The sequence below is a fragment of the Mus pahari genome, chromosome 10, assembly GCF_900095145.1.
Source record: "Mus pahari chromosome 10, PAHARI_EIJ_v1.1, whole genome shotgun sequence".
NCBI classification, from domain to species: domain Eukaryota; kingdom Metazoa; phylum Chordata; class Mammalia; order Rodentia; family Muridae; genus Mus; species Mus pahari.
Genome location: NC_034599.1, coordinates 55,630,435 through 55,658,169, shown reverse-complemented (window position 1 = coordinate 55,658,169; position 27,735 = coordinate 55,630,435). Strand labels below are relative to the sequence as shown.

General features: G+C 47.5%; 1 protein-coding gene across 1 annotated transcript; it reads right to left on the bottom strand.

Moving 5' to 3' along the window:
* Positions 1 to 6,579: 6,579 nt before the first annotated feature.
* Larp6 (La ribonucleoprotein domain family member 6) lies at positions 6,580 to 27,350 on the bottom strand. Its single transcript, XM_021207480.1, has 3 exons — positions 26,932 to 27,350; positions 13,870 to 14,080; positions 6,580 to 8,123 (listed from the first exon to the last, which is right to left on the bottom strand). Exons 1-3 carry the CDS (start codon positions 27,129 to 27,131, stop codon positions 7,056 to 7,058), a joined length of 1,479 nt encoding a protein of 492 aa, XP_021063139.1. The 5' UTR covers positions 27,132 to 27,350; the 3' UTR covers positions 6,580 to 7,055.
* Positions 27,351 to 27,735: the final 385 nt, after the last annotated feature.

Genomic DNA, 27,735 nt, shown 5'->3' with positions numbered 1-27,735 from the left:
TAAAAATAAGAAGACGGCCTCACAGTTTGGCAAGATGTATGGATGGAATTTAAAGAAGGATCTTTAAAAATTCCCCAGCAAAGGGCACACAAGCTTGGTACTCAATGCGGGGCTGAAATCCTTTTAGCGTGGCTATACTCCAGTGTGGGCTATACTCCAGTGTGGGCACTAGAGGGCGATGAGAGCAAACCAACGGGGCTTTTCCTCTGCCAGCTACAATCTCCCTGCTTTGAAGGTGGGTTGATAATAACTGTAGTGTCTACTATATTTTGCAGTGACAGATGAGGACAAAGGTCTCAAGATTCGCCTTCCACCAAAATACCTAACACACTGTATTGTAATGCTATGCTTTATGCAAAACCCGCCTGCTTAAGAAGCCCTGGTCTAGAACTCTTGCTTCCACGCAGTCTAATTCAATGTCTGAACACAGCTGAGTGCACAGGGTTGCACAACAGGATGCTGTTCTCAACAATTAGTCAGGGGCAAAGGATCTCTGAATGTGCAACAACCAAAAATTAGTTCCAAATGAAATGTGTCATAAATCAGAAGTGTTTCTGGCAGTGAGCAACGGCCTGGCATTTCTTAACCTCAGTGCAGCCTCTGTTAAAAAAAAAAANAAAAAAAAAAAAACGCATGTGCACTCCGCCAGCTACTATCACTAACCACCCCCCTCCCGCAACCCCCCCGACCCTCCAGGTCCAACCGAAGTCTGCCGCATGCTGTGGGTTGCAATACTTTCCAGTACACAGAGCTTTCTGCTCTCATGGGAACAGAATGGGCTAATTGTCAAACACAAAGACTTCAAGTATGGTTTCTTCATTATCCCTCATTACCTACCGGGCGCTTGTGTCTTTGGATCATGTGACATTTGAATACTTAATTTTTAAAAGAAAAATATTGTCTTGATTTGATTTTCACCTAGAAATCACGAAATGTATTGGCTTGGGATTCGGGCAGGTTTCCAACATTTGCTGAAACAGCCCTAAACTTAGTTCTGATATTTTGAATTATGCTTTCAGGGTAAGAAGTGTTCTTGGCATTGATAATAATAAAACCAAGCTGCAATATAAATGGTAAATTGTATGTCCACCAAACATTTGTTTTAAAATACAGTTGTTTGTGATTTATTTATTTATTTGTTTTTTTTCGAGACAGGGTTTCTCTGTATAGCTCTGGCTGTCCTGGAACTCACTTTGTAGACCAGGCTGGCCTTGAACTCAGAAATCTGCCTGCCTCTGCCTCCCAAGTGCTGGGATTAAAGGCATGCGCCACCACTGCCCGGCAGTTTGTGATTTATTATCAGCAAGTATCTGACTGTAGATCTATGTTAGACATCTATATAAAATTATAATATGAATTTCCTAGGTGATAGGCGACCACGAGAGGAAAGGTGTAGGAAGCCCTGACCAAGAACTCTTGTCACCTCATGGTGTGTGTGCTGGCACCCCTCCCGCCACTGCATGCTTTATAGTAATCGTGAAAGTCGCGTCTTTGGGAAGAGGAACTTCAACGGAGAAAAGGGCTCCAATACGCTGTCCTGTACCCTGCATTTTCCTGATTAGTGACTGCTGTGGGAGGGTCCAGCCCATTGAGCTGGCAATCCTGCTCATGTAAGAAAGCAGGCTGAAGAAGCCATGAGAAGCGAGCCAGGAAACCACACTCCTCCGTGGTTCTGCTCCAGCTCCTGCCCCCAGGTTCCCTTCATGATGACCTATGATTGGGACACCGCCAAGAAAACCCAAACAAACACTTTCCTCCTGCAGCTGCATTTGGTTGTGGTGATTCACGACAGCGACAGAGAGTAAATAGAGTAACCTAACAAGAAGACACGTGATACGCACCCTGCTTCTCCTTGTCTTCGAGCTGGCTCTAGCTCAAGGGTGGTGTGTGCAAACAGCTAATTAATGGAAGAGTGGGCTAAGTGAGGGTAGCTAGCTCATACGGGGCTTTTGCACACACACTCTGGATGCCCCGACTGTCACATTCATTCCGGGTCTAAGAGCACTGAGTGTCCATCACAACGGCCATTGACTCCCACCTCGCGGGTCACATAGGGCTGTTGGGAGTGCACAGCATGAGGAGGAATGAGGAAGGCTGAAGCCTTCAAGTGATTTTACATGAGAGGAGCATGCAGGATTGATGTCCTTGTTGAGAATAAGTCGACATTTCCCGAGGCCCCCATACTTCCTGCCCCAGAGGTTTGCTGTTCATTTTTGGTAGTGTTTTTGTTTGTTTTTGTTTGTTTGTTTTTTTAAACAAGGAATGGGGCTCAAAATTGCCGGGAAAATCTACTTTATGATTTATGGGAAAGAGATAAAAATAATGGATGAGCAATTCATCGCCTAAGAGGACTTGCTGGCATGGTTTAGCTGCTCTCGGCAGAAGAAGCCAAGCAGAGCCGTTTCTGAGACAGCCACACCCTGGGGTGCTGCCACAGCAAATGAGAGACAGACAGGGGCAGGACCGTGACCCTGGGTTGACAGAAAGTGTATCCACCAAGTAATGTTCAGAATCTTCCCACAAGACAACAGCATGGTGGGGCGTTGGCGGTGGTGGTGGCTAGGCAGTTTGGCCTCAAAAATTGTACAGAAAAATACAGGTAGTGTTTTGTTGTTGTTGTTGTTTTCTTGTTTTTTTTGTTTTTGTTTTTGTTTTTTTTTGAAAAACAGAGAAGTAACAGAGTTGTAGTTTTGTAAGACAAAGTTGGTGATAGGATGGAAGAGAGGCAAAGATTCCTGGAGGCACGGAGCTGGGAAGACGGCCTAGCCAGTCAAGTGCTTGCCTGGCTGTCATGAGGACCCAAACTCAAGCTCCAGAAGTAATAGAAAAATAAAATAAAATAAAAATCCAGGCACTGTGAGACATGCTTATGATACCCACACTGGGGATGGAGAGGCAGGTGGATCCCTGAGGAGCAATACATGAAGTTTCCTCTAGACCACACACACACACACACACACACATACACACACACATAAAAATAAAACAAAATAAAATAAAATAAAATAAAAAGAGTTCTGGCGACATGCAGACCTTAGAAATCTGCAAAGAGAGATTACACACAGAGCGGGTGCGGATGAGGAAGCGCAGGTGGAGCTCTGAGCATGCGCAGGACAGAAGAGGGCTGGCGCACTGAGGGAAGCGTCCATACTTTTAGTGCTGACCTTGAGCAAGTTTTGTGTTGTGACTCGAGATTCAAACACGTCACCGGAGGCGGTCACCACTGTTCTCTGCTGGAGAGAACTAAGGTACAAGAAAGCAAACTTGTTTGGGTTCTAACCCAGAAGTAACTTTCTGCACATGGACTGCATGACCTAGCTCATTTCCATCTCAGTGACTGGAAAGGGATGGCATCACTTGCTGGGGTGGGTGGTCAGGAGCAGGTAGGCACGCGAAGGCAGGATGGCAGATCAAGCCATTCTTTGGACACGTGTGGACTGTTGATGTTCTGCCAGCACCTTAAGGAGACATGTCCAATGGACTTGGTGTTCCAGCATGGAGAGGGAGCTGGTTTTCATTAAAAAGGATGAAACATCTGTAAAAATATGATTGGCTGAGTTTCCTGGTCAAGCTGTTCAAGAAACGCCAGCTGTGGTAACAAACAGGAAGGCCATGACCCAGCTGTAGTGCTGGCCGCAGAGACAGACAAATAGGTTCGTCAAAGTGCCCAGGCTTCTGGTACACTGTGACAGCGGACGCATATGCAGATGAGACCAGAACTAGGTCCTGAAGGAAGAGAATAAATGCATGTCCCTAAAGCTCACTGTCTCAGCATGATGGGAGGGCTTCTCAGAGCTGCTTGCCCACTACAGACACTCAGGGAACCTCACTCCAGAATGGTGTGAGCCAGATCATCGGAGGGATAGGCTCTGCAAGTGGTGTCAACCACGAACGAAGGTCCAAACCCTTGGGAGAATGGGTAGGCTGTGTTTGGAGATGATGGGAAGGCGAGACATGTAATAATGCCTACAAAGGGCTTGCAGGGACTTAGGTCATCTCGGGAGCGCCTATCTGATTGTTCTCCACTGACTGCACAGAGGAAACATGAACTGAATACAGAAATAACGTCTTCAGAGTTCTTTCTCGGAAGAGTCCATGACTAGAACTCAGAGCTGCTGAGCTCACGTTTGGGACCCCGGCATAGCACCTCACGGGGCGCGTTCCGTAGAGAGGAGGTCCAGACCGCCTGGATTCATGTATAAAGATGAAGGTCTTTAAAGTACCTGGAGTATACTGGAATTCATCTTCAAATACAGCCCAGTGTCTGTGTGGGAACAGAAGGGAGTGGAACAACACGTAAGAGATCCTGAAAGGAAGGGCTGGAGATGGCTGGACAGCCTGACAGCCTGGAAGCTGTGACCATGGGGAAGGATCAGGCAGCAATGATGGGAGTTGAGTTGGGGAAGGGGACACGGGGAGCAGCTGGAAGAGAGCTGTGGAGGCAGAGGGTCAGAGGACTCACAGTCTGCTGTCTAGACATGCTCCTGTAGCAGGTAGCTGGGAAAGTGGAGAACCTACTTCCTGCCGGTATTGTCTGTACTAATTCTGGGCCTTAAAGGGAATAAACACCACCTTCCTGACCAGATAATCATCTGCTAATTTGGATATACCTGTATAATTTAAAAGATACACTTGAGGTTGGTAGAGGACTTGCCTAGAATACATAAACGTCTGGGTTTGACTCCCCAGGCATTGTGTAAGACTACATATGGTAGTGGTGTGTGCCTGTCATCCCAGCATGTTGGAGATGAGAGCGGAAGAATCAGAAGTTCAAGGTCACACATCCCCAGCAACATCGAGATTTTTGAGGCCAGCCTATTTCAAAACGAAAACACCCCGGACTTGTTCTTTTCTACTTCCGAAATTTTTCTAGGTGAACATTATTCTCCTGCCTCTGCAGCTTCCAGTGTAAATTAACCAGTGTGACAGTGGGGATGCTGAGGACAAGGAAAATAATTCATCTAACTGAAAGCCCAGCACCTTGGGAGCTGCCGGATCCACAGTTGCACTTGTGCCTGCGTCTCATGGATGTGAATGGCAGGCAAAGCTCAGAAATGTAAAAGCCACGTAGTGGGGCCAACAAGATGCCTCTGAGAGTCAGATGCTCGCGTGCAAGCCTTGATGAGCTGGGTTTGATCCCTGGAACTCACCAGTGGGAGAGACAGCTAACTGACTCCTGCAGCTCACAGCTATAACTCTTCTGACCTCTGCAAACATGCTCTATGGCTTGATCTGACTATACAAACATACATATCTCTCTCTCACATACACATGCAAATAATAATAATAATAATAATAATAATAATAATAATAATAATAATAAATTTCATGCTAGCTTGGAGTAATAGTGCATATGAGACCTCCATAGACTAAGGCTTGAGTATTGGGAGTTTGAGGTCAGCCAATGCTACAGGGCAAGGCTGTCTCAGAAAATAGTACCACCACCACCACCACCACCACCATCACCACCATCACCACCATCATCATCATCAGCAGCAGCAGCAACCACAACAAAACAAGCCCCAGAATCATCAACCCAGTTACTAAACCTTGGACAGATTAGTAATCTACATAGGGTCTTTTTTTTTTTTTTTTTTTTTTTTTTTTAAATCTGGTATAAAGTAACTCTAATACCCGAATCTTTGTTTTCTTTTTTTCACAAGTGATGGGATAATTTAAATGAGAAAGCATGGAAAGTTTGTATCAATATCCCTGGCAAACAATCACTACTCAATTCTTAACAAGCTCTAAATCCCCCAAATGGCCCGTGGGTAAGCCAACACTGGGATGTAGGCCAGGGATCTTTGGTGTTATACCAAAATGGCTTTTGTTGGTAACAGAAATTAAACCCAGTGAGAAGGAAATGGAGCCCACTTTTATGGAGGGAATGACTACAACCCACACACTAGCATGCAGCAAAGCATGCCCCAAGGATACCAGAAGGCTTTGGAAGCTTGTTGCCCAGCCCCAAGAATAAGAATGAGGGGCGTGGGGTCAGACTGGCTGACACGGGGTCCTGCAGCCTTGGCTGCCTCAGGGGATCTCACACTAGCACGGATCATCTGCAGGGCTTTTCAAACTCTAGATCTTGGGCCTGAGACGATGACTCAGGAGTGAAGAGCACTTGTTGCTCTTCTAGAGGACCCGAGTTCGGTTCCCAGCATCCATACTGAGAAGCTCACACATGTAACTTTAACTTCGTTGGATCTGATGCCCATTCGGGCTTCCATAGGCACACACGTGGCATACACTCACACAGGCACATATTGTCAATAAAAAGAAGAATAAATCTTTAGAAACACACCTAGAATCCCTTCTCTGGGGCCTAGAAACGTTTATTTCTAGCAAGTTCTCAGGTGATGTCAAGCGCTGTTAGTCTGGAATGCTGTGGAGACAGCAGGAACTGTCTAAGCTGCCTGCTCGGTGAGACTCCTAGCAATGACAGACCTCCCAGGCTGCCAGAAGCCTCCAGGAGAGTCCGGGACTGCCCTGTAGGGACACTGTGAGCTAGATAGAGGGAACATGTACCCGTTGGGTTCCGTCTTGAATGGTCTGTGACCTCAGATATAGGACTTCCAGTGGGTGTTTTATTATTTATTCACTTGACAGGGAACAGACACTCAGCCCTATGAGACACCATGCTATTGACTGCAGGATTTACCATTAAGCACATCTCCTTTGAGGTCTTAAGAGGAGCCCTTGCACGGCCTGCCAAAGACAGCTCAGTCACTGTAGGAAAAACCGGTCCCGACACTGTTAGATCTTCCCAGAGAGCCTTTGTCCCACAGCCCTTCAGAGCCACCACACTAACACATGCCAAGCATTGACAGAGCAATGGTCATGCTGAGAACAACAGCCACCAGCCAGAAGATGATCCTAAACCCATGGCCCACCGGACAGTTTGTATACTTTACAAATATATAAATTAAGAGGGCTACATGGATACAAAAGCTTTCTAAGGGGACCAAACTCCATTCTCTGTCATGCTAGCTATTAGTGATGACCTCGAAAACAAAGATGGTTTCCGATGGAGCTGGTATTAAAAATAGAAGGTATTATACACAGGCTCTGCCTCTCTCGTGTCCACCGTGGAAGCCCCTGGTGTTGTCGGGGCCTCTGGGCAGCCTCAGCACCCCCACAGGCAACCCATCTGCAGTCTGCATCCTCCGAGACAGCAGGGGACTCGCCCCTGGACTTTTCTCCTGAGTCCCCATCTCAGCTTGGCGTCGTCTGCGAACCCAGGGGCTGCCGGAGGGTGTGATGCTGCTGTCGGAAGAATAATCCATGCACTTTCGGAAGATCTCCGGGCTGGTGCTGAAGTTCAGTCTACCTTCTTCAGCCAGCGGGGATTTTCTGGAGACACCCTTGCGCTGTGCCAAGGGGCTGCTCCATGGGCTTGAGCACGGGGAGGCATTGGGGCTCAGGAAAATATTCTGATGGCCGGAAGGGCTGAGCTTGTTGCTGGCCGCGTGCCGCCGGCCCGCCATGGGAGAGGTGGGATTGCTCTCAGGGTCAGAGGAGCTGTTGGCGGAAGACTCATCCCCAGTGTACTGAAGCTCCTCCACTCTCTTGTTCAGGGATCTGCTTAGGTGGGTACCAGCTGTGGTCTCATCGTCGTGGTTCTTATCTTTGAGGGGTTTCTTTTTGGGCGGCTTCATCCCAATCAGAACAGCCTTCATGTTCTCTTTGCCCCGAGATTCAGTGACCATGAATTCATGGGCTTTAATGGCCGCATCCACCTCCTCGAACTCCACAATGGCGCACTCTTGGGTCCCCACCTGGCTGTAGCGGCTGCTGATCCTCCGGATGTCAGGGGGCAGCTCTCTCCCAGGTTTTAGGATCCGCACCGATGAGATGACACCAAAAGTCCCAAAGAGCTTGAGCAGATGCTCCATCACCTTCTCCTGCACCCTTCCGTTCTTCTGGGGTGTGGCCAGGGCCCATAGCTTAGGGGACAGGTGTAGATCATATACCAGCAGCATTTTGCTGGGGAGGTTCTCATTGGGGAACAGTGGCACAGGGGTGGTCCTCCTAACCTTCCGGTGGTCCTCGTTCAACTCCAGGGTGACTGAATACTTCAAGGCGTGTGCTGTGGTCCTCCAGTCCCGGGTGAGGTGTTTCACCTGAGGAACACAAAGCAGGTCTGAATGGTACCTCCTCTCCTTGTCCACACTTGAACATGCAGTATCCTCCCTCCCTCCCTCCCTTGCCTCTTCAGCACTAATGACTAAGCTCTGATGTGGAAGACACTCAAATACTAGACAGAGAATGAAATGAAAACTTTTTCCAACCACTTCTTCAATGCTTTCTTTCCTTAAAGTTCTTTAACATAAACTTTATTATGAAGATTGCAAAAAGAATTACAAACTAAAATTAGCCAGACCCCAAGTCTATGAATCTCAGTGAACACCTAGAATACCCATTCTGAAGCTATGGAGTTTCACACTGAATCTTCCAGCTTCAATATCAATTGTATTTTATGCACCCATCACCAAAACCAAAAAAATCCACAACAGAGTTAGTACTGGAAAGATTTTAGATTCTCTCTCTCTAATGCATGCCCGTCACCTGCACCTCAGTCTCTCCTCCTCCTAACATTCAGTCCTTCTCACTCCCTTTTCCGCACATTATCCTGCACTCACATGTGCATTTGTTTACATATATATATATATATATATATATATATATATATATATATGCGGTTGGCTAGGTTCTGCATATGAGAGAATGTGTTTTGCTTTCTGAGATTGTGTGACTTCACTGAACATTATGCATTCTAAGTCCATCCATTTTCCTGCAGATTTTGTGATTACATTTTTCTGTAGAACTTAGTAGTAGTCATATACACAAATGATACATACATATATATATGATATATTATATATTTCATACATATATGATCTTTCATTATCCATTCATCTGTTGATGGACAGCCCGGGTTGATTCCAAGTCTTTGCTAGAGAGACTAAAATAATAGGAGCAATAGCCCTGGTTTCTCTTCAGATGGTAAACATCTCTTGCCTCTTTGTTTGTTTGTTTGTTTGTTTGTACATTTTGACAGTACTAGGGATTAACCTAGGGCATCGTGCACAGAAGGCAAGCACTCTACCAATGAGCTACAGCCCCAAACTCTGCCCAAGTTCCCAGGTCAGATTCTGTAGTTCTAAAGCAGTGGTTCTCAACCTTCCTCATGTGAGACCCTTTAGTATAGTTCCTCGTGTGTTGTGGTAAGCCCCCAACTGTAAAATTATTTCATTGCTACTTCATAACTATAATTTTGCTACTGCTATGAATCATAATGCAAGTATCTGATATGCAGGATGTCTGATATGCGATCCCCAGAGGGGTCATGACCCACAGGTTGAGAACTGCTGCTCTAAAACTAGGCTGTTAAGTACGTAAACCCAAGCATCGCCTCCATCCCCCAGGAAGACCTGGGTAATTATTTAGTCTCTCAGTATCCAGTCTTGTCTGGGTGCTAGAACTATTAAAAATGTCGACTTCATAGCACTGCAACGAGATGAATCGAGGGTTTGGGGAGGTGGCTCAGTCAGAAAAGTGCTTGTCGCACATGCACAAGGACCCCAGTTCAACCCCCAGAACCCATGTGAAAAAGCCAGGTAGGATGGCTTGTACCTGTAATCCCAGCAATGGGGAAGCAGAGACAGGCATTCTGGCCAGCCGGCCTTGCCTACTTTGGCTAGTTCTAGGCCAGGGAAGGACTCCATCTCACAAAACAAAAACAAAAACAAAAACAAAAACAAAACTAACAAAACAAACAAACAAACAAAAAACCAAGATGGTGGGCTTCTGAGAAATGCTTAAGATTGATCTCTAGCTACTACATAAGTGCACTGTGTGTGTTTGTGTGTGTGGTGTGTGTGCAAAAAAAAAAAAATAGAATAACCAATAACATTGTGCTATCACTGTTGCAAATGTATATGTCACAGCGAGTTTGGGGCAGTCCTGAGGACAGAATGTAGAATATCAGGCAAGCAGTCTTCCATGAGCTACAACCCCAGTCCAGATTTTTGTTTGTTTGGTTGGTTATTCGTTTTTGGTTTTGTTCATTTTGTTTTGAGATAGGCTTTTGCTCTATAGTCCAGGCTGGACTCAAACTCATGACCTCTCTAGTCTAGCCTCCAAAAGCGGAGACTCTAGGCAGTCACCACTAAATGTGCTGCTACTAAGAAAGGAGTTGGAGGGTCTCACATTCTCCACTGCTGTGATTCACGGCAAAGAGGAGCCTTCCAAAGACCCCCCATTTCTCTGTAATCTCTCCCAAGAGTAACAGGCATGGATACCACATGAAGAGGGGCTGGAGAGATGGCTCTGTGGTTAAGAGCACTGGCTGCTCTTCCAGAGGTCCTGAGTTTAATTCCCAGCAGCTATATGGTGGCTCACAACCATCTGTAATGGGATCTGATGCTCTCTTCTGGTATGTCTGAAGACAGCAACAGTGTACTCATATACATAAAATAAATAAATAAATAAATAAATAAATAAATAAATAAATCTTAAAAATCCCCTCCCATGATGGAAACTGCATTCTGACACTGCAGTATATGAAAAGCTATATTTATTTTATAAAACAGCAATTTTGCGGAGACCCACTTCCCGTGAAGGGTGTGCCAGGGACATGAGTCATCCAAAGAACTACTGGATGTGGGTGGAGTGGGCAACCCGATCCTGCAAGGGGAAATCACCCAGAGTCCTCTGAGGCTGGGCCCATGAAACTGATCTGCAGAGGAGCCAGGAACCCCGAGTGTGCCCAGGCCTCAAACAGAAAAGGCACAGAAAGCAAAACGGGGAAAGCCTGCTGCTAACCAGGCAGGGCAGGGAAACAGCCAAAGAGCCCAGAGTCCAGATACACTGCTGGGAGCTTGTGCTCTGTCCATTCTAGCTGTGGCCTCTCATTCTCAGCATGAAGAAACCTCAGGATACCTACACAGAGTGATAGGACTAATCACTATGCCGCAGAGAAGCAGGCTTGGGTAGATGGCTGGGTTTCTACTGAACAGTCAGCCAGTCAGGAATCCAGAAGGGGTTGAGATGAATTTTAGTCACTGCAAACCTTGTGGTTTGTTGGAAACCCATGGCCTGGCATGACAGAGCCACACCTTTCCTGCACAGCTCAGAAGGAGCATGCAGGAGATGACTAGAGGCGGAGCAGGAAACCTCTGTTGCCTTACTGGGAAGGTTAAGGACCAGGGGAGGGCTATGTTCTTCCAGAGGAGAGCTATAGAGGACTGGAGAACATGCAGAGACAAGAGCCAGGTCCCCTAAGAACCACTAGTCATTCCCTGAGCACCCCAGGTCTGTGTTTGTGAGCTTTATGATGGTTTTCAGGTATCACCCCAGAAAAGGAACCAGGGGACTAGAGAGATGGCTCTGTGCCCTAGCACTAGCTGCTCTTGTAGGGGACTTAAATTTAATTCCCAGCACCCACATGATGGCTCCCAATGGTCTATAACTCCAGTTGCAGGGGATCTGACGCCCTCTTCTGGACTTTGAGGGAACTGCATGCCCATGGTACATATACATACACTAACACACACACATAAAGTAAAATAAAAAACAAACAAACAAACAAACAAACAAACAAACAAACAAGGGGGTTTGGCCTTGTGCAACCTCCAGAAGTTTATAGTTTATAAGGTTGTCAGGAACTCTATGGGGTGATTAACCATAATTGTCAACCTGAATGGATTGAGACTCTCTACAGAAACACCCATCTGGATGTATTTGCAAGGATGTTCCTGTGAAGGTTTAACTGTCAAGGGGAGATAATCTCTAACTGTTAGCAGCACCATCTCATGGCTAGGGGTCCCTGACAGAACAGAATCGGGAAATCAAGGCGTGCCACAGCACACATCCTTCTCTGTGCCCCAACTGTGGGCACCATGTGACCAGCTGCCTCACGCTCCTGCTGCTTTCCTCTCCGTGATGGAGTGCACCCCCAACTGTGACCCAAGAATTTGTCACAGTGATGAGAAAAGGAACTACAGCCTTGGCATCTCCCTGTGTGGGCTCCCTCCTCTGGTACGGCTGGCTCTCCGTGTGATGGGCAGGAAACCTTCAGGAAGGAAAGGAGTCCCTGCTCTGAATTTGCGGGTGTGGACTCGGGAGTATCCACCTTGCCGCTGGTTTTGAAGAGAATGCTCCTGCGTGTATCTGTAGGATATACCCAGCTAAGAAAAGAGAGACAACCAGGGTGGCCCTTGAAGCCCTTGGAGAGCACAGAAGGGGGATTGTGCCGAGGATCCCACTGGTTTTTTATTTAAGGATTCCCCAACCCTGGACATACTTTTCACGTTACAGCTTGTTCTTTGGACATGAAATATTCCTTCCCTTTTATGCCTTGCAGGCTCCTATTCATCTTCTAAGACCATATCCCAATGCTACCACTCCAAGAAAGCTTCTCAGTTCTCCAGAAAGGTCCATTGCTCTGATCAGCTCGTCCCCAGATACCTTTATGTCTTCCATCAATTTGTCTGTGGTAACCCTGGAGCATTTCATGGCCCTCTTATCTTTCATTGGGCTGCAAATGTTTCAAGGAAAGACTGAAAGCCATATTCCATTTGTGTCTCATGTATGTAACACAGCACTCGTCAAATACAAAGAATAATATGTCTGGCAAATGAATAAATGAAAAAGAGTCCAAGACGACAGCAGAGTGTACCAAGGGGCCAGGCAGAGCTCCAAGGTGCGGAGCTTTTCTCCAATGCTTTCTGATAAAGCACACAGACATCCTGGCCAGGACCCACTCCCTGCATGGGCCCGTGCCTTACACAAGCTGTTATACAACCAGCTGCGTGGCGCTTTTCCATTCTAGTAACCCGAGCCTAGCCCAGGAGATAGAGTTATTATTCCAAGTGGTTAGTCAGTCCTTTGAGGGCACCGAGTTTAGGGTCCAAGTCCTACATCTGTCTACAGCAGGGACAAGCAGTGTCCTGCTTGGCTGCCGTTCCCCTTAGCATCTATCACTCTGGTACACAGAGCCCTCCTTGGTATTTATTACCTTGGTATTACCCAGAGCGCTGGGGTCGAGGAGAAAGCTCCCCTCACGGCTTGGCAAGTGGAAAGCTTGAGTGAGTGTCATAGCATTCTAGACCAACAGGCATCTCTCAAGGCCTCCAGGCCCCCCTGCCTTGGTGTAGCACCCTCGGGGCACCCACATGCCTGGCAAGAGGACCCAAACTTTACCGAGAACAAGTCACAGCAGTTCTTAATAGTCGCCAGCTGATATTGGTCCTAGCACTCACAACCCTTTACAGAGCAAACAAGGATATTCTCAAGAATGCACTCATCCTGCCCACACATGTGTACATACACAATTGTGTATGTGTGTGTGTGTGTGTGTGTGTTATCATATGTATGCATATAAGAGGACCAGATGTTAACCTTGGGTGTCATTCCTCACAAGATCCGTCTACCTTGCTATTAATTTATCTAAATTTAAGGCAGGGCTTCTCACTGGCATAGAGCTCACTCAGTAGACTAATCTGGAATGACACACATGGGACCAAGCTTGCTTTTTCTTGTGAGTTCTGGGGATCAAATGTTGGTCCTCATGTTTCCTTGGTAAACACTTCAGTGACTGACCTAGCTCTCTAACTCTACTAAATCCCCACTCTTGATACTTTCTCTCTCTCTCTCTCTCTCTCTCTCTCTCTCTCTCTCTCTCTCTCTCTCTCTGTGTGTGTGTGTGTGTGTGTGTGTGTGTTTCAGACCTCATAGTTAATTGAAAATTTGCTAGGCAGGCAGCCTATGGTAGGGGGGTGGGGTACAAATCAAAAGACCACAGAGCTTTAACACCACAAGGGCCACACCCGAGATGCCAGGTGGCCTCTAAGAAGCCAGCCTCACCTTCTTAAAGGAGGTGAGCAGCTTGACGCTCACGTAGCCCAGCTTGTTCCTCCGCACGTGCTTCAGCAGAAAGGCGTCCTTCTCCAGGTTCTCGTCAGAAAAGTAGAACTCAACCTGATCCACCAGCTTCCTGATGAGCTCCTCATCCGGCGGCCTCCAGTCGGGCTCCGGGTCCTCGCGATCATTCTCGCCCCCACTTGTCGTGGCACTACTGCGGCCAGAGGGAGACAGCGAGTTAGCTGTGGGCTGAACTGTCACCCTGTAAATCCATATACTGAAGCCTCGGGCCCTCACAGCCCAGAACACGGCCTTATCTGGAGTCACTCACTATGGATGTCAATGTAAAGATGTCAATGTAAGGATCATAGAGTAGGATGACCCCCTGCCCCCATTCCATGCAGGTGAGGTCCTCATAAAAGCCAGAACTTAGACACACAGAGATACAGACAGAGAAATGGCTACTCGGGATGTAGGTACAGAAACCAAGGAGACAAACCTGGCAGATCCTTCCCCAGGGACATGCTAGGGAGCAGGCCCCTGCCCCATCTCTTCTTTCTCCTCCCATTTCTGAATGTATATATTCTCCAAGCATCTATACTTGAGTGTACACGGGATCTTATCCAGACTGGACCCCTCATTTCAGACTTACAAGACAATACATCTCTGTTGTTATACCCCATCTACTGGGCACTTGGTTGCCATAGTAACCCTTGGAAATTAAACTGGTCATGTCTGAATTGGCTTTCTCAAAGGTGGTTGGCCATATGACCAATGGCTCAATTGGTAAAGTGTCTGCCACACAAATATGGGAACCTGAGTTCAGATCCTTAGCACGTGGGTAAAAAGCTAACAGATGGCAGTGCCCATCTCTAATCCTAACGCTGAGGAGGCAGAGACAGAAAGATGCCCGGGGTTCAAAGATGCCAGCAAGGCTAGCCAAATTGGTGAGCCTCGGGTTCAAAGAGAAGCTCTGCCTCAAGAAATAAGGTGGAGATCAACTGAAGAGGATTCCAGTGTTAACCTCTGGCCTCTACATCCATGAACCTGCACATGTATACATACAAACACGCCTGCACAAAATAACTTCACAAAAAGAGAGTTGAAAAAATAGTTACACTATCTGCTGAGATTCTGTGTCACTCAGATGCTAGCCAGACACACTGGCTCCGAAATGACTTACTCAGTTCCTGACTTCCCACCCCATCTTCCCATCTCCAGATGTGATTTTTAGAAGACAGTGAAGCGGAGTGTCTGACTCTGTTGTCAGGGCCTGTTGTGGTACCCTGCTCTTTCCAAGGCCAGCTATGCCAGAGATACTCCGCACGTGTTCAAAAGAAAAACTTGATCTGTTATCTGATTGGGGAAAAATCTCTCCCTTCATGATTATGTAGTCACAGACACTGAGGGGCCCAGTTGAAATGAGACCCAATGTACTCAAGGATAGATGCTTGAAGGATGTGAACATTTAGAAATAGGAGGGGAGAGAGGAGACAGAACCGGCAGATAGGCGGGGATGAATCCAGAAAGAGAAAGTCGCCTGTGCACACGGGGGAGAGGCTATGGAGAAGGTGGGTGATGGTGTTCAGTTTTGTAGTAAGGTACAAGAGCACCAAATGGAACACAGGAGCCCAGGTAAACATGCTCTGGCTGGGTGTCCCTGGAGGGGCATTGCACAGGGGATACCTTGCTGGACCCCATCTTCTGAGGTTCATGGGAAGTGGGAGATGGGAGATGTAGTGAGATGCAGAGAAGAAGCAGACACAGCTGGCCTTGGGAACGCCCAGGGCTTCAGGTTAGGTCCTGTGAAACAGAGGCTCACTCACTGTTGGAGTCTCCCACCTCCACTAACCACTACCCCTCCACAGGCGCACAGGCATACCAGAGTTGCTACCCAGATCTCCCAGAATGCAGTGCCCTCGGACTGCCCACCATCGCTCAGACTGCCCGCCATCGCTGGGACCGCCCACTACCGCTCCGACTGCCTAAGATCCTTGGACCGCTGCCGCAACTTCAAGAGACTCAAGGGCATGCTGGGAACCCTTCCTAACCCTTCCTTGTATTTAAGCAAAGTCTGATCAATAAAAATCGAGCCTTGATCAGAGTCCTTGCCAAGGCATCCATATTTCTTTTCACAGCCCTTTCCCTTTTAGGAGTTCCCGCCCTTCAGTGCGAATCCAGACCGGAGTGTTTCTGCAGGCAGAAACACTCAGCTCACTGCCTTCTTTCCACTTCACTTTATTTAAATGAGTTTATCTTCGATTGGGAATCAGTCACTCCAGTGTGGGAGAACTTCCTGGTCTGCCCTGTCTCTGTGTGAGCCATTTTTAGTAAGTTCTATCATTTGCCAATGTACTAGAGTCCATCTAAAACTCTCCACTGGCCCCATCACACACTGCATCCTATCCCTTGCTAACTGGCATCAGAATCCCTGGGTGTTTGTCATCATTTTCTGATGTAGTGTCTGGGCATCCCATTATAAAATGAGGACTTCAGGTCACTTATATCCCATGGCCTCTTCTTCACACTCTTATTTTACTGTTAGTCTCTACTAGCTCTCTGTCTGTCTGTTTGGCTATTTGCAGACAGAGTCTCATGTAGTTCAGGCTAGCCTTGAGCTCACTATGTAGCCAAGGATGACCTCGAGCTCCTGATCCTCTTGCTTCCACCTCCTATGGAATGGGAGTACAGATGTGCACCACCACACCCAGTTTACACCTTGCTGAGGATCAAGCCCAGGGCTTCGTGTGTGCTAGGTAAGTACTCCGGCAGGAGAGCCACTTCCTGCATCTGCTTGCTTTTGAGAGTATATTTAAGATGACTCTTTATTTGGTTGGAATCGTTTCGATTGCTGCTCGCTATATAGACATGTGCTGTATCACCCCACCATGCTGCCTCTCTTCTGATGCCCAATCTTCCATATATGATTGGAAGAACTTCTACTCCATTTTGCCAAAGCTCATCACCACACTCTATGCTGCGAAATATCCCAAATACTGTCTAGAAATAGATATGAACTTTGAAAGTCAACCTGTTTTATTATTGTGGCTATGTAGACACATTCCCTGCAGGACAGCATTATTTGCTAAGATAATATTTGCTTAAGTACTGGATAGGGATCAAATCTAGGGTCTTGGGCATACTAGACAAGCACTCTGCCACAGGGCTACACACCCATCCCTTTCGAGACAGTTTTTTTGTTTTTTGTTTTGTTTTGTTATTTTTTTTTGAAGCAAGTCATACAACAGAGCAGAGACTAGCCTTGATGTCACTGTGTAGTTCACACTGGCCTTAGACTCTCCAGATCTTAGTGTCCCTCCCTTACATGTGGTGGGATTACAGATATGCATGCACCACCATGCTCCGCTAAGACTACTTATTTTATGAATGTGTTCTAATAGCTAAGTGACCATTGAAACTGATCTTCTGTGTGTATTCTTTCTTGTGTGCCCCCTCTCTTTGTCTTTGATTTCCATGCTAGGGGGTGTCACTAAGACCATTAAATGGTTAGTGGCTATTCACTTAGAACCTAAAAAAAATCAGTTTCGATCCTCCAAGCTGTATAGAGCTTTCTTTGCATGTGATTGTGCATGTGGTGTGTGTCCATATGCATATGGGTACACATGTATGTGCTGGGTTGATAGGTGGGCCGCCATGACTGTGGGTTTTGGGGGGATCTTTATGCTTGTACAGCAAATGCATTACCCACTGAGCTATCTCCCCAGCCCCAGGCTGTTCCCTTTTGAGAGAACTCTGTTTTCATTTGGTGGATGTAGTAGCGCTCAGTGTACCGACTGGAGCTCTGACTTTTAAGACACCACCACCACCTCTGTGTTCTGTGTCGCCTGTTCTAATGCATTTCCCTGCTATTGCTTTGCTTCAAGTGACCAATAAATGGTTTTCTTTTTTTGTTTAAAATTTCAATAAGCTTATTTTAGAATCACTTTAGAGTTACGGAAAAGTTATTAAAATAGCACAGAGAGTTCCATATGCCTCACTCCAAGCTTGTTCTTTATTAATGTCTCCCATTATTACAGTACACTTCTTAAGGAGATGACAATTATGCAGCATGATTAGCTGAAGCGCATCATTTGTTTAGACTCCTTTCATTTCCCCCTAAAGGATCTCACCCAGGATTCCACATTACATGCACTATATCTCCCAAGGCTCCTTTTTGGCGGTGACTTTCTCCAGATGTCCTCATCTTGGATGACCTTGACAGTGTTGGAATGTACTAGTTAGGTATGCTGTGGAATGTCTTGCCTTTGAGGTTGCCTGATGCCTCCACCATGATTATTCTAAGGCATGGGATCCGGGGAGGAGGACCACCGCAGAGGTCAACGTCCATCCTCCCTACATCATACCAGGATGCAATTAATAACTGCTGCAGTGTGCCAATCAGGTCTCTCCACTGGGAAATCACTCCTTCACCTTGGGAGACTGCAGGATCCCTCGCCCACTCTTCAGGAGGGAGTTTAAGCTTCATACTATTCATCCGGGAGGACGGGGAGCTGATAATTTGCTTGGTGGGCTACGTGGACTCCCCTGCAGCTCTCTACCCATGTTGGTTTTCTTCCTAGTTGGCTCTAGACACTTGATGGGGGCAGGCTTCAGCTCAGGGCAAACAGAGAACCAGCTGGCTGAGCCCTCCCCCCAAGGTGGAGAGGTTTTTCCCTGAAGCTCCCAGTTCCCCTTAGCCTCCCCAGGATTCTGCGGTACATTCAACTCCTTCGGAAGACAGCCCTGCTTCCTTTCTCCTGCTTGGCAGTGCCTGTAGTGTTGCCAGAGTCTCTTTGCTGGTAGGCGGAGGCTGGGAAATAGGTCTAAAGGGAAAATGTAAACTCAATTACCTTTCGGATACCACGTCTCTTTATTCCTGTATTTTCACGTCTTTCCCACCCAGAGCCTTGCTATGGTTGTATCTTCTCACCTCCTACCTCCTCCTGTACTGCAGTTTGGGCTCCAGCCTCCTCCACACAATTGCCACATTACCTATTGTGAAGAAGGCCTTATAACATGCAGCTGTTGCGCTTTAACACTGCTAATTGCAGCAGGGTTTCCACTGCCTGCCGAACAAAGCCTACAGTGCTTAGCTCCATATTCGGATGCACTTAGAACCTGGCTGTCTCCATCCTGCTAACCGGTTTCTGTTTCTGTCCTTCAATGCCCGTGGCTCCAAGCGAATAGAAAGACCCCATGGTGCAAACTTTCTTACCCCATACCTTTGCACGTGCTATTCCTGATTCCCTGAACAGTGTGTCCTGCTCTTGGCCATGTATCTCAAAAGGGACTCCCCTGGAAGGAACTCGCCCCTCCTCTCTAAGGCTTGTCTATACTGTATCATAGCTCCTCGCGTATGCATCTCACTAGCGCCCTGAATACTAAGTGGAAGGTAGGATTCATACTGGCTTCTTGTATTCTGGTACCATTTAAGAGGTTTGCACATAGTAGGGTTTTAAAAAAATTATGTATAATGTAAATCAAATAGGTTTTGTTATGGTAAATCCAAAGAGATACTTTGTTGCCGTTTTCGTCTAGGTTTTGTTTTGTTCTGAGACAGGATCATTGTGTAGCCTTGGCTGGCCTAGAACTCCATTTATAGACCAGTCTGACCTTGGACTCATAGAAATCTACCTCCCTCTGCTTCCAGAGTGCTGAAGGAAGGACTTGCACCACTGGACCCAGCTCTCAGAGACTCTTCTGCAAAGGATAGATAGTTACTGGGATTAATAAATACATATTAACTCCTCTTGAAGAAGACTTGAGAGTATGGAAGAAGCTCAGTCGGTAGGATGCTCACCCAGCATAGAGGAACCCCTAGCTTGATCTCTGTGCCTCGTGGTGGTGAATACATTCCTGTAGCTCCAGCTCTTGAAAAGTGAAGGCAGGAGAATCAGAAGCATTGTCGTCCTCAGCTCCCTAGACATTTCAGGCTAGCCTGGGCTATTCCTGTCTCAAAAAACCAACCAACCAAACAACCAACCAGCCAAACAAACAAACAAACAAACAAACAAAAAAACCCAGAAAGTTTTAAGTTTTATATTTAAATATTGCCATTCACATAAAACATTGCAAACTGAAAAGGTCCTTTGCTATGGCTGTACTTTGGTAATCTGTTTGAAATTGATTCAAAGGGTGGAAATCAGATCAAAACACATGATTGGTTTCTGGGAGCAACCCTGTAATAGTTATCACTTTTGTAAGGAAATTGGAGGGGGAAACATGGGTAAAATCTCCAAACCTGTTTTTCTCATAAAAATCTGGGTGTGCTGACTCAGCAGTCGATCAAAAGACAGTCTGAAAGGGGAAAGCTCCCAAATGAGTGTGGGCTCCTCCCCAGGACCTCCAGCCTAGGAGAGAGTTTGTGTATTCATAGTGTATGGGCGGAAATGATCTAGTAGAGTGTCACAAGGCCACAAGGACAATGACACTGATGAACAATGATAACAAGGAGGGCCCTGAACACAAAGAAGAAACATCGCGGGTGAAAACCACGTCAGTTCAGAATTATCTGTGCAGGGTCAGTAAGAGAATGAATCAGAATTAGTTCAAAAGAGGGCAGCTGCATGATTAAAACTGTTATACATCACAAGATTCTGGACCGAGGAAGCAGCTCAGGGGTAGAACACTGGCCTCACACGCACAAGGCCCTGGGTCCAGTCTCCAGCACTGCAAAAGGACAAAATGGAGAGACAGTGGCTGGGCTGGAGGCGATAGCTCAGCAGTTACAGGCCCTGGTGCTCATGCAGGGGGCTGAAGTTCTGCTCCCAGCACCCACAGACATCAACATGGCTTCAGGTCAAAGTGCAGACCAGGGACATCCTCACAGGCTTTGGTGGTAACATGGGCCATGGACACCAGCATGGTCCCTCACTGTCTCAGGACCACCGACCCACTCATGGCCCTCAGCAGCTGCACGGACCACAGGACTCAGCATGGTCTCCAGTGGTATCTCAGACCTCGGGGGTACTTCGAGCTTGAGCGCTCTGTCAGTTCTCATATATTCTTATAAACATTGTAAGGAGTCAAGATTTTCAGTGTAAAAACAATAAAGGAAGTAAATACCAAAAATCTGTAATATTCAAACTGAATTATTATACAGATTTATCTTAAAAAGCAGACCTGTGCCTGCAGAGACCTGGGAAGTGATGGTGCCTGGGAAGAAACAAGCACTTTTTATTTTCAGTCTTGGTTTCTAAATGCTTTCTTACTAGTGTTTCAAAAGACCACGGATTCCTGTGGAAATGGCTAAATTCCATGACTGGAGTAGGAAAAGTACAAATTATGAAGTTTCCAAAAGTGAGGTTGTGCTCAAAACCAAGTAGACATGTTCCCAGAGGGTGCGCTGATGGCAGCATGGAGGGGCGTTCCCAGCTACATGACAGATTCTCAAGCATCCAAAATAACTGTAACTGATTATAACAAAAATAGGTAAAAAAAAAAAAAAAAAAAAAAAAAAAATCCACGAGGAAAAGTTCACATTTGAGGAAAGGCCCGCATTTCAAAGGTGAGATAATTAAATATTTCTTCTTTCCTCATTGGGAGGAACACTTGATCAATTCAGATGAGAAGGCAAAGCTCTTTTCCAAAGGAGAGCGGTTGGAGAGGTGGCTCAGTGGTTAGGATCAACAAGCTCATGGCTACCTGTTAACTCCAGGTCTGTGTATCTGGTGCCCTCTTCTGGCCCTAATAGGTATTGTCTGTACGTGGGGTCTAGGCATACATGCAAGCAAAACATGTAAGATGTGAAACAAAATTTCAATTTAAAAGCAAATATCTCCCATTAAAAAAAAAAAGCCTGTGATTTGATGTCCCTGGTGCTGAAGCTCACCCGTTGTACTGGCTAGCTTTGTGTCAACTTGACACAGCTGGAGTTATCACAGAGAAAGGAGCTTTAGTTGGGGAAATGCCCCCATGAAATCCAGCTGTGGGGCATTTTCTCAATTAGTGATCAAGGGGGAGGTCCCCTTGTGGGTGGGACCATCTCTGGGCTGGTAGTCTTGGTTCTATAAGAAAGCAGGCTGAGCAAGCCAGTAAAGAACATCCCTCCATGGCTTCTGCATCAGCTCCTGCTTTCTGGCCTGCTTGAGTTCCAGTCCTGCATCTTTTGGTGATCAACAGCAGTATGGAAATGTAAGCTGAATAAACCCTTTCCTCCCCAACTTGCTTCTTGGTCATGATGTTTGTGCAGGAACAGAAACCCTGACTAAGACACCCGTGTTTAGGGAAGAGTGAGAACCAATGCTTCTTAAACTCACCCCAGAAAGTTGGATAGAATGAAATATTTGCAAATTCATTTCACAACTGTTACTCTGTTATTAAAGCCCAACAGGGGCACTACAAAGAAGGAAGTTACAGTCCAATACCCCCGAGGAGCACAGACGCAAACAGAATTCAACAGTACACTAAAAGGGTGAGTATCCAGCCATCAGAGCGTCGACCTGCAGTCCCAGCTACTTGGGAGGCTCAGGTGAGGAAACAGAACACCTAAGAGTGACATGCTGAGACTCCGCCCCCTAAAAAGAAAACAATAAACAAAAACAAAGGGACTGGGCCTGGAGAGACAGCCCAGCAGTCCCCAGCATGAACTTCTCTTGCACAACAGCAGCGTTCAGTTCCCAGCACCACATCAGGTAGCTCACAGCTACCTGTAACTCCGGCTCCAGGAGCATCCGACGCCTTCCACTGGCATCCAAGGAAACTTGCATGCCCATATATACATAATTAATATACATTTAAAATTTTTATTTAGAGTAAACAAAAGTTCATTCACCACAATCAAACAGGACTTATCCCTGGAGGGCAAGGCTGGTGCAACATATGCAAATCAAGAACTGTGGTATGTCACATTGATAAATGAGGGACAGGAAGACTGATCTGTATGACGGAGAAAGACCTTTAACCAATGATGTCTCCTGAGGTAATGGAGTGCCACGGAACAGCCTATGGAATGTTCTTGCCAAAATGTTTAGTCCAAATTCAATTAACTCATTAACCCCTAACTTCCACATCTACAGGAAGTCTATGGCACAAAGGGATAAGTTAGTGGGACTATGAAAACTGATCTAAAAATGAAACATTTGAAAAAATGTCTAGTCTTACGTTATTAAAATATTAAAAACATTAGAAGGAAAGAGGCTAAGGATGCTCCAGATCTGGGCTTTTTAAACTTTCTCCCTAGCAATGCCTTTTAATACAAATTTTTATATGACCTCATATATAGAGGTATATAAACTAAATATTTATTGATGATAAATAATAAAATTTACTTTAAAATAGCTCCTTGGTAATAATTTTTAAATTTTATTTTATACACATGGGTATTTTGCTTGTGTGTTTGTCTGTGTGCACCATATGCATGCAGAACCAGAGGGTGCCCTGGGACTGGAGTTACAGACGGTTGTGAGCTCAATGCGGGTGCTGGGACTCAAATCCAGGTCCTCTGGAAAAGCAGTTGGTGCTCTTAACCACTGAGCCATTTCTCCAACTCCTTAAATTTATCATTTATTAAAGACAAAACACACTGGCACAGCACTAGAAGCCATGATTGCTGTTGTGTAAGGAGCGAAACCTGGGTTGATGCTGCAGCATGAAGGACATCTCCCACATTTTTCCAGGATGACTAATATTTTGATGAATAGTTTTTCATTGCCAATGCTGGCAACAGGGCCTTGCATGAATATATAATGCAAAGTGTCAGAAAAACGTCTAGAGCCATTTCAGAACCCACTGGAAGTTCTGTGTCAATGCCAAGACAAAACTCATTTAACAATATTTTTGTGAAGCTAAAGTCAGGAACTGAGTGACTGATTTTTAAAATCAATCAACCAGTCAGTTAATCAATCAATCAATCAATCGAGTATTTGCTGCTCTCCTAGAGGACCTGAGTTAGATTCTTAGCACCCATTTTGGGCAGCTCACAACCACTGGCAACTTCAGTACTAGGGGACTGAACACCCATCTCTGCTCTCAGTGGGCACTGATCATGTACAATTCACATACATAAATAAAAATAATATCTTAAAATTAAACAATTAAAAAATAAATTAATTTTATATACACCAAGGAATGGCTAACTAAGAAAATGTAGAGAGTCCATGTTTTCCATAATTAAACCATTTTTGTTTCTATGAGTGCAGAAAACTTTGCACGCACAGTAGAAACATGGCGATCTGTATCATTCTAACAGGAATCTGAGTTGAGGAGTTTTGGGCAGCATTTGCTGGCTCTGGGTGGGGTGGCAGTATGCACCTGGCAAAATGTGCACACTATGCTCATAACCAAGGCTTCCTAGCAGTCACAGCCTGGGCGAGCATTGCCAGAAACACCTCTCATTCGCTGTACACTTCATTTCTGCTCATTGTTTGTTCAGAAGCCTTTCATTGTTGTTAAAGTGTTCAGCACACTGCTACCTTTGGGGAGTGATGCCCTCTTCTGGTCTCCATGGGCACCTGCATGTTCACCCCGCCCCCAAGAGGGTCTGGCTCAGCTGCTGTCTTTACAAGGTCATCATTTTGAAGATGCTGGACTCTCTATTAAAAGATTTTTCTGAAACAGCACAATGGGCAAACTCTGCCTGACCCGACTCCTGCTGGTCTGAGGATAAGAGACAACTGGAGAAGACGACTGTGGGATTTTGAACATGGAACTTGACTGTTGAGACAATCTGGGAAGTTCTATTAGGGAGTCAGTGCTCATCTTCTGAGTTGGCAAAGGTAGCGTTAACAGCTTCCCAGGGAACATCCTTGTTAAGAGTTACAAGATGAAGCACTTCAGGCGTGACTCTGTGTACAACATACCTTCACATGGTTTGGGCAAAACCGTACACATCATTTCCATCTCATAAATACGACAAAACAACAACAGTAACTGTTCATTTATTTCTTGTCCCCAGGTATTGGATTGGGTACCATGGGTGTGAACTGGGCTAAGACAAAGCCCCTGCCCTTCCAGAGTCTCACTGTCTCACAGGTGGGGGCGGGGCACACTGCTTTTCACACTATAAAGCGAGAGTACTCATCCCACACACCTCTACAAGATGCCCGTCCATTCTGGTGCTGCCCAGGAGCTGCAGGCACAGGGACCTCGGAGGGAGGTGTGACTGCAGACTTAGGACTGTGAAGGTGTTAGCCCTAAGATGCACAGAGCTCCGAAACAACACAGAGGCAGGGACCAACCTAGCTCACTCAGGGAGGGGCCCGGGCCATGTGGGGAAGATGAAGTTTGCAAGGCTGACTGGAAATCCAATGGAGGGCAGAGGGACGAAGACACACACCCCTCCCCGCTGCCGTGCGCTGCAGAACAGTGCCCCAGGAGCATGAAGTGAGACAGAAGGCAGCCATGGGCTGAGGGCATGAGGTAGGTGGGTGTTACATCTTAGACAGATTTAGGAACTGGGGCTCCTTCTTCAGGCACTGGGAGCTGAGAGCATTCAGACAGGGTAACTGCTGCCTCACCAGGCTGGGCCCAAAGAGGGGACAGCATTATCCTGTGCTCAGTTGGATCTCCTTAGGCCCTGGGGGTCTGCCCATGAGGCTCTGGCAGCTCCACTAATCTGAAGCATCATTGAGATTTTCAGGGCCCACTCTGTGCTAGAAGGCAACCCAAACTGCCCCATGATCCTGGAGCTGCTGGAGCCGAGAGTGACAAAGGGTGGCCCTGGAGTGACCTGTGAGGGATGCGGCAGAAGGCTCCGAGGATCAGTGTCTCCTAGGACTCCGTAGAGAATCTTCACCTTGGCAATTTAGGAGGGAGCAGCTCCTGGCTGTCGTCTCACAGGTAAACGAAGCCATAAGGTGAACAACCCCAGGTATTTTGTGTGACCTCTGGAGTTAATCTGGCTCAGCAGCTGTCTTTATCTGCTCATCATTTTTGTACTTGGCAAAGAGAGAGCTTTTTGTACATAGGGTGCCAGGAAGTTGACTGTGTCACCATGCCTGCCCTGAACTATGAGATTGGTCTTTTGTCCTATCACAGCTGCCTCTGCTGATCTGGCCTGAAACAGCGGGTTCCAGGCCCTTTTAACCAAGGTCCTGTCTCCTTTAACTGGGGATGGGGCAGCCCCTTGGCTGTAGCCCAGTATGCTCCCGTGCTGGAATTAAGCTTCCAGCGATAGAGAGGCACTTCTATCATTCCTGTGCACAGCCTCTCAGTGGAGCACTCTTACCAAAGGACTCTTAGCATCCCCTAGAATCTGCAAGTGTCATTGCTGTGTCTCTTCTTCTCATCAGCTCCATATGGGATAGCTTTTTAACAGCAGTAAGAAATCTGTGGTTGTGAAGGGCCTAGGCATTAGTGATGTGAGTCTGGCTGAGAAGAAAGCTCATTGCCCAGGGGCAAGGTCAGACTGGTGCTATACCCACTATAAGCCATTCATCAGTGAGCAGTGACGGAGCCAGCCCCAGGTACAGAAGGCAGGCAAGCAGGCAGGCAGAAACAGGAACCCCCAGGCAGAGGGAGGGGAAGCAGTAAGGCCCTAGGCCATCTCAACTGAGGACAGGAGAGCTCTCTCCACCAGGAAATGATCCTTTCCTGGATGGCCCCATCTGCATGTGTCAACTATGCCTGGCCTGCGCCACCCAGAAGCCAAGTGAAGCCACTAGAGTGATGAGCAGAGCAGGTGATAATGGTGATGAAGGCTCATTAGGATCCCTGGCATCCGGAGGAGGAGGAGGAGGAGGAGGAGGAGGAGGAGGCCCATCCTCAGAGGGGTGGGGGGACTCCAGGCTAGGTCAAGTGTCTGGTGGGGTGCGTCCACCGAGGGGGGCGTCTCCTTCAGAAGTACGGATGGTGAGAATGGCTCATGCCAATCTCCCTTTTTGGATCCCAGAGCAACCCTCCGCCCAAAGTCCAGGTTTCTCAGATCCCCGCCCCCCATCCTTGGAAGCCTTGTCAATCAAGAATCAAAACCTGCTGAGGGCTGGGGCACACAGATTGTCCCCCAAAGCGGGTTCTGACTCAGTCTGCAGCCTCCGTGGCGGGGTTGAGTCAACCCCTCTGCCCTGGTGAGTTGTCACGCACAGGAGCCCCGGGTACCCCTCGCCAGGCCCGAGCCACCGAGCCTACCTGTGCCCGCGGCTCGGCTCCTCCTCGCTGGCGCTGCCCCAACCGGGACTGAGGTACCGGGCTGGGTCCCCCGCTGTCCGCGCCGAGGTCCCCTCGTCGTCCTCCTCCAGATCCTCTACATCCTCGGCCTCCTGGATGGCGACACGGATCTGCACCGTGGTCTCGGGCCCGGGCAGAGTCTGTTCGCCGAGCTGGGCCATGGCTGGCAGGGTCTCCGTGCCGTGAGGCCAGGCCAGCCGGCAGCCGGCGATAGCGACGATCGCGCGTGGGCGGCGCGCGCGCTGCAGAGACTCGGCCCCGGGGAGGGACGGGGGGTCGCGATCCACCCCACGCCCGCACGGCGGGCACCGCCCTGAGCACTCGCTCAGGGACTACTCCCCCGCGCTCCACAGGCCTGTCCCGGGGTAAAACCCAGACCAGGTCCCTCCCTGCGTCCCTGTCTGGTGGCGCCCCAGCCCCACAGCTCCCTCCTCCCCACCCCGCGCAGAGACGCTGCTCGGCTGGCTTCTGGCTTTGGGCTGGACTAGAGGAGACAGGCACAAGTCAACAGCTCCCAGGCTTGCTCCCTGACAAACCCGCCAAGGTGAGAGAAAACACAAGCTCTACCGTTAGCTCCTCTGGCACAGCCAGCTTAAGGTTAGGGTGAGTCTCAGCGGGTCAGGAGCTTGGTTCCTCCGTGTCCTGCCTCCTAGACAACACCAAATATACCTGGCACCTGTTCTAACAGCAAATCTTCAGGCCCGGCACAAACCGCCTGAATCAGGAGCTGCATCTTAAAGGAGCCCTCAATGATGCTAGAGCAGT

Bases quoted from the DNA above. Each gene is read 5' to 3' on its own strand.
- Larp6 (XM_021207480.1), bottom strand. From the start codon at position 27,131: ATGGCCCAGCTCGGCGAACAGACTCTGCCCGGGCCCGAGACCACGGTG. The intron at 14,081-26,931 runs GTAGGCTCGGTG...CTCTGGCCGCAG, and splicing joins GAGCCGAGCCGCGGGCACAG to TAGTGCCACGACAAGTGGGG. The intron at 8,124-13,869 runs GTGAGGCTGGCT...TGTGTTCCTCAG, and splicing joins TGCTCACCTCCTTTAAGAAG to GTGAAACACCTCACCCGGGA.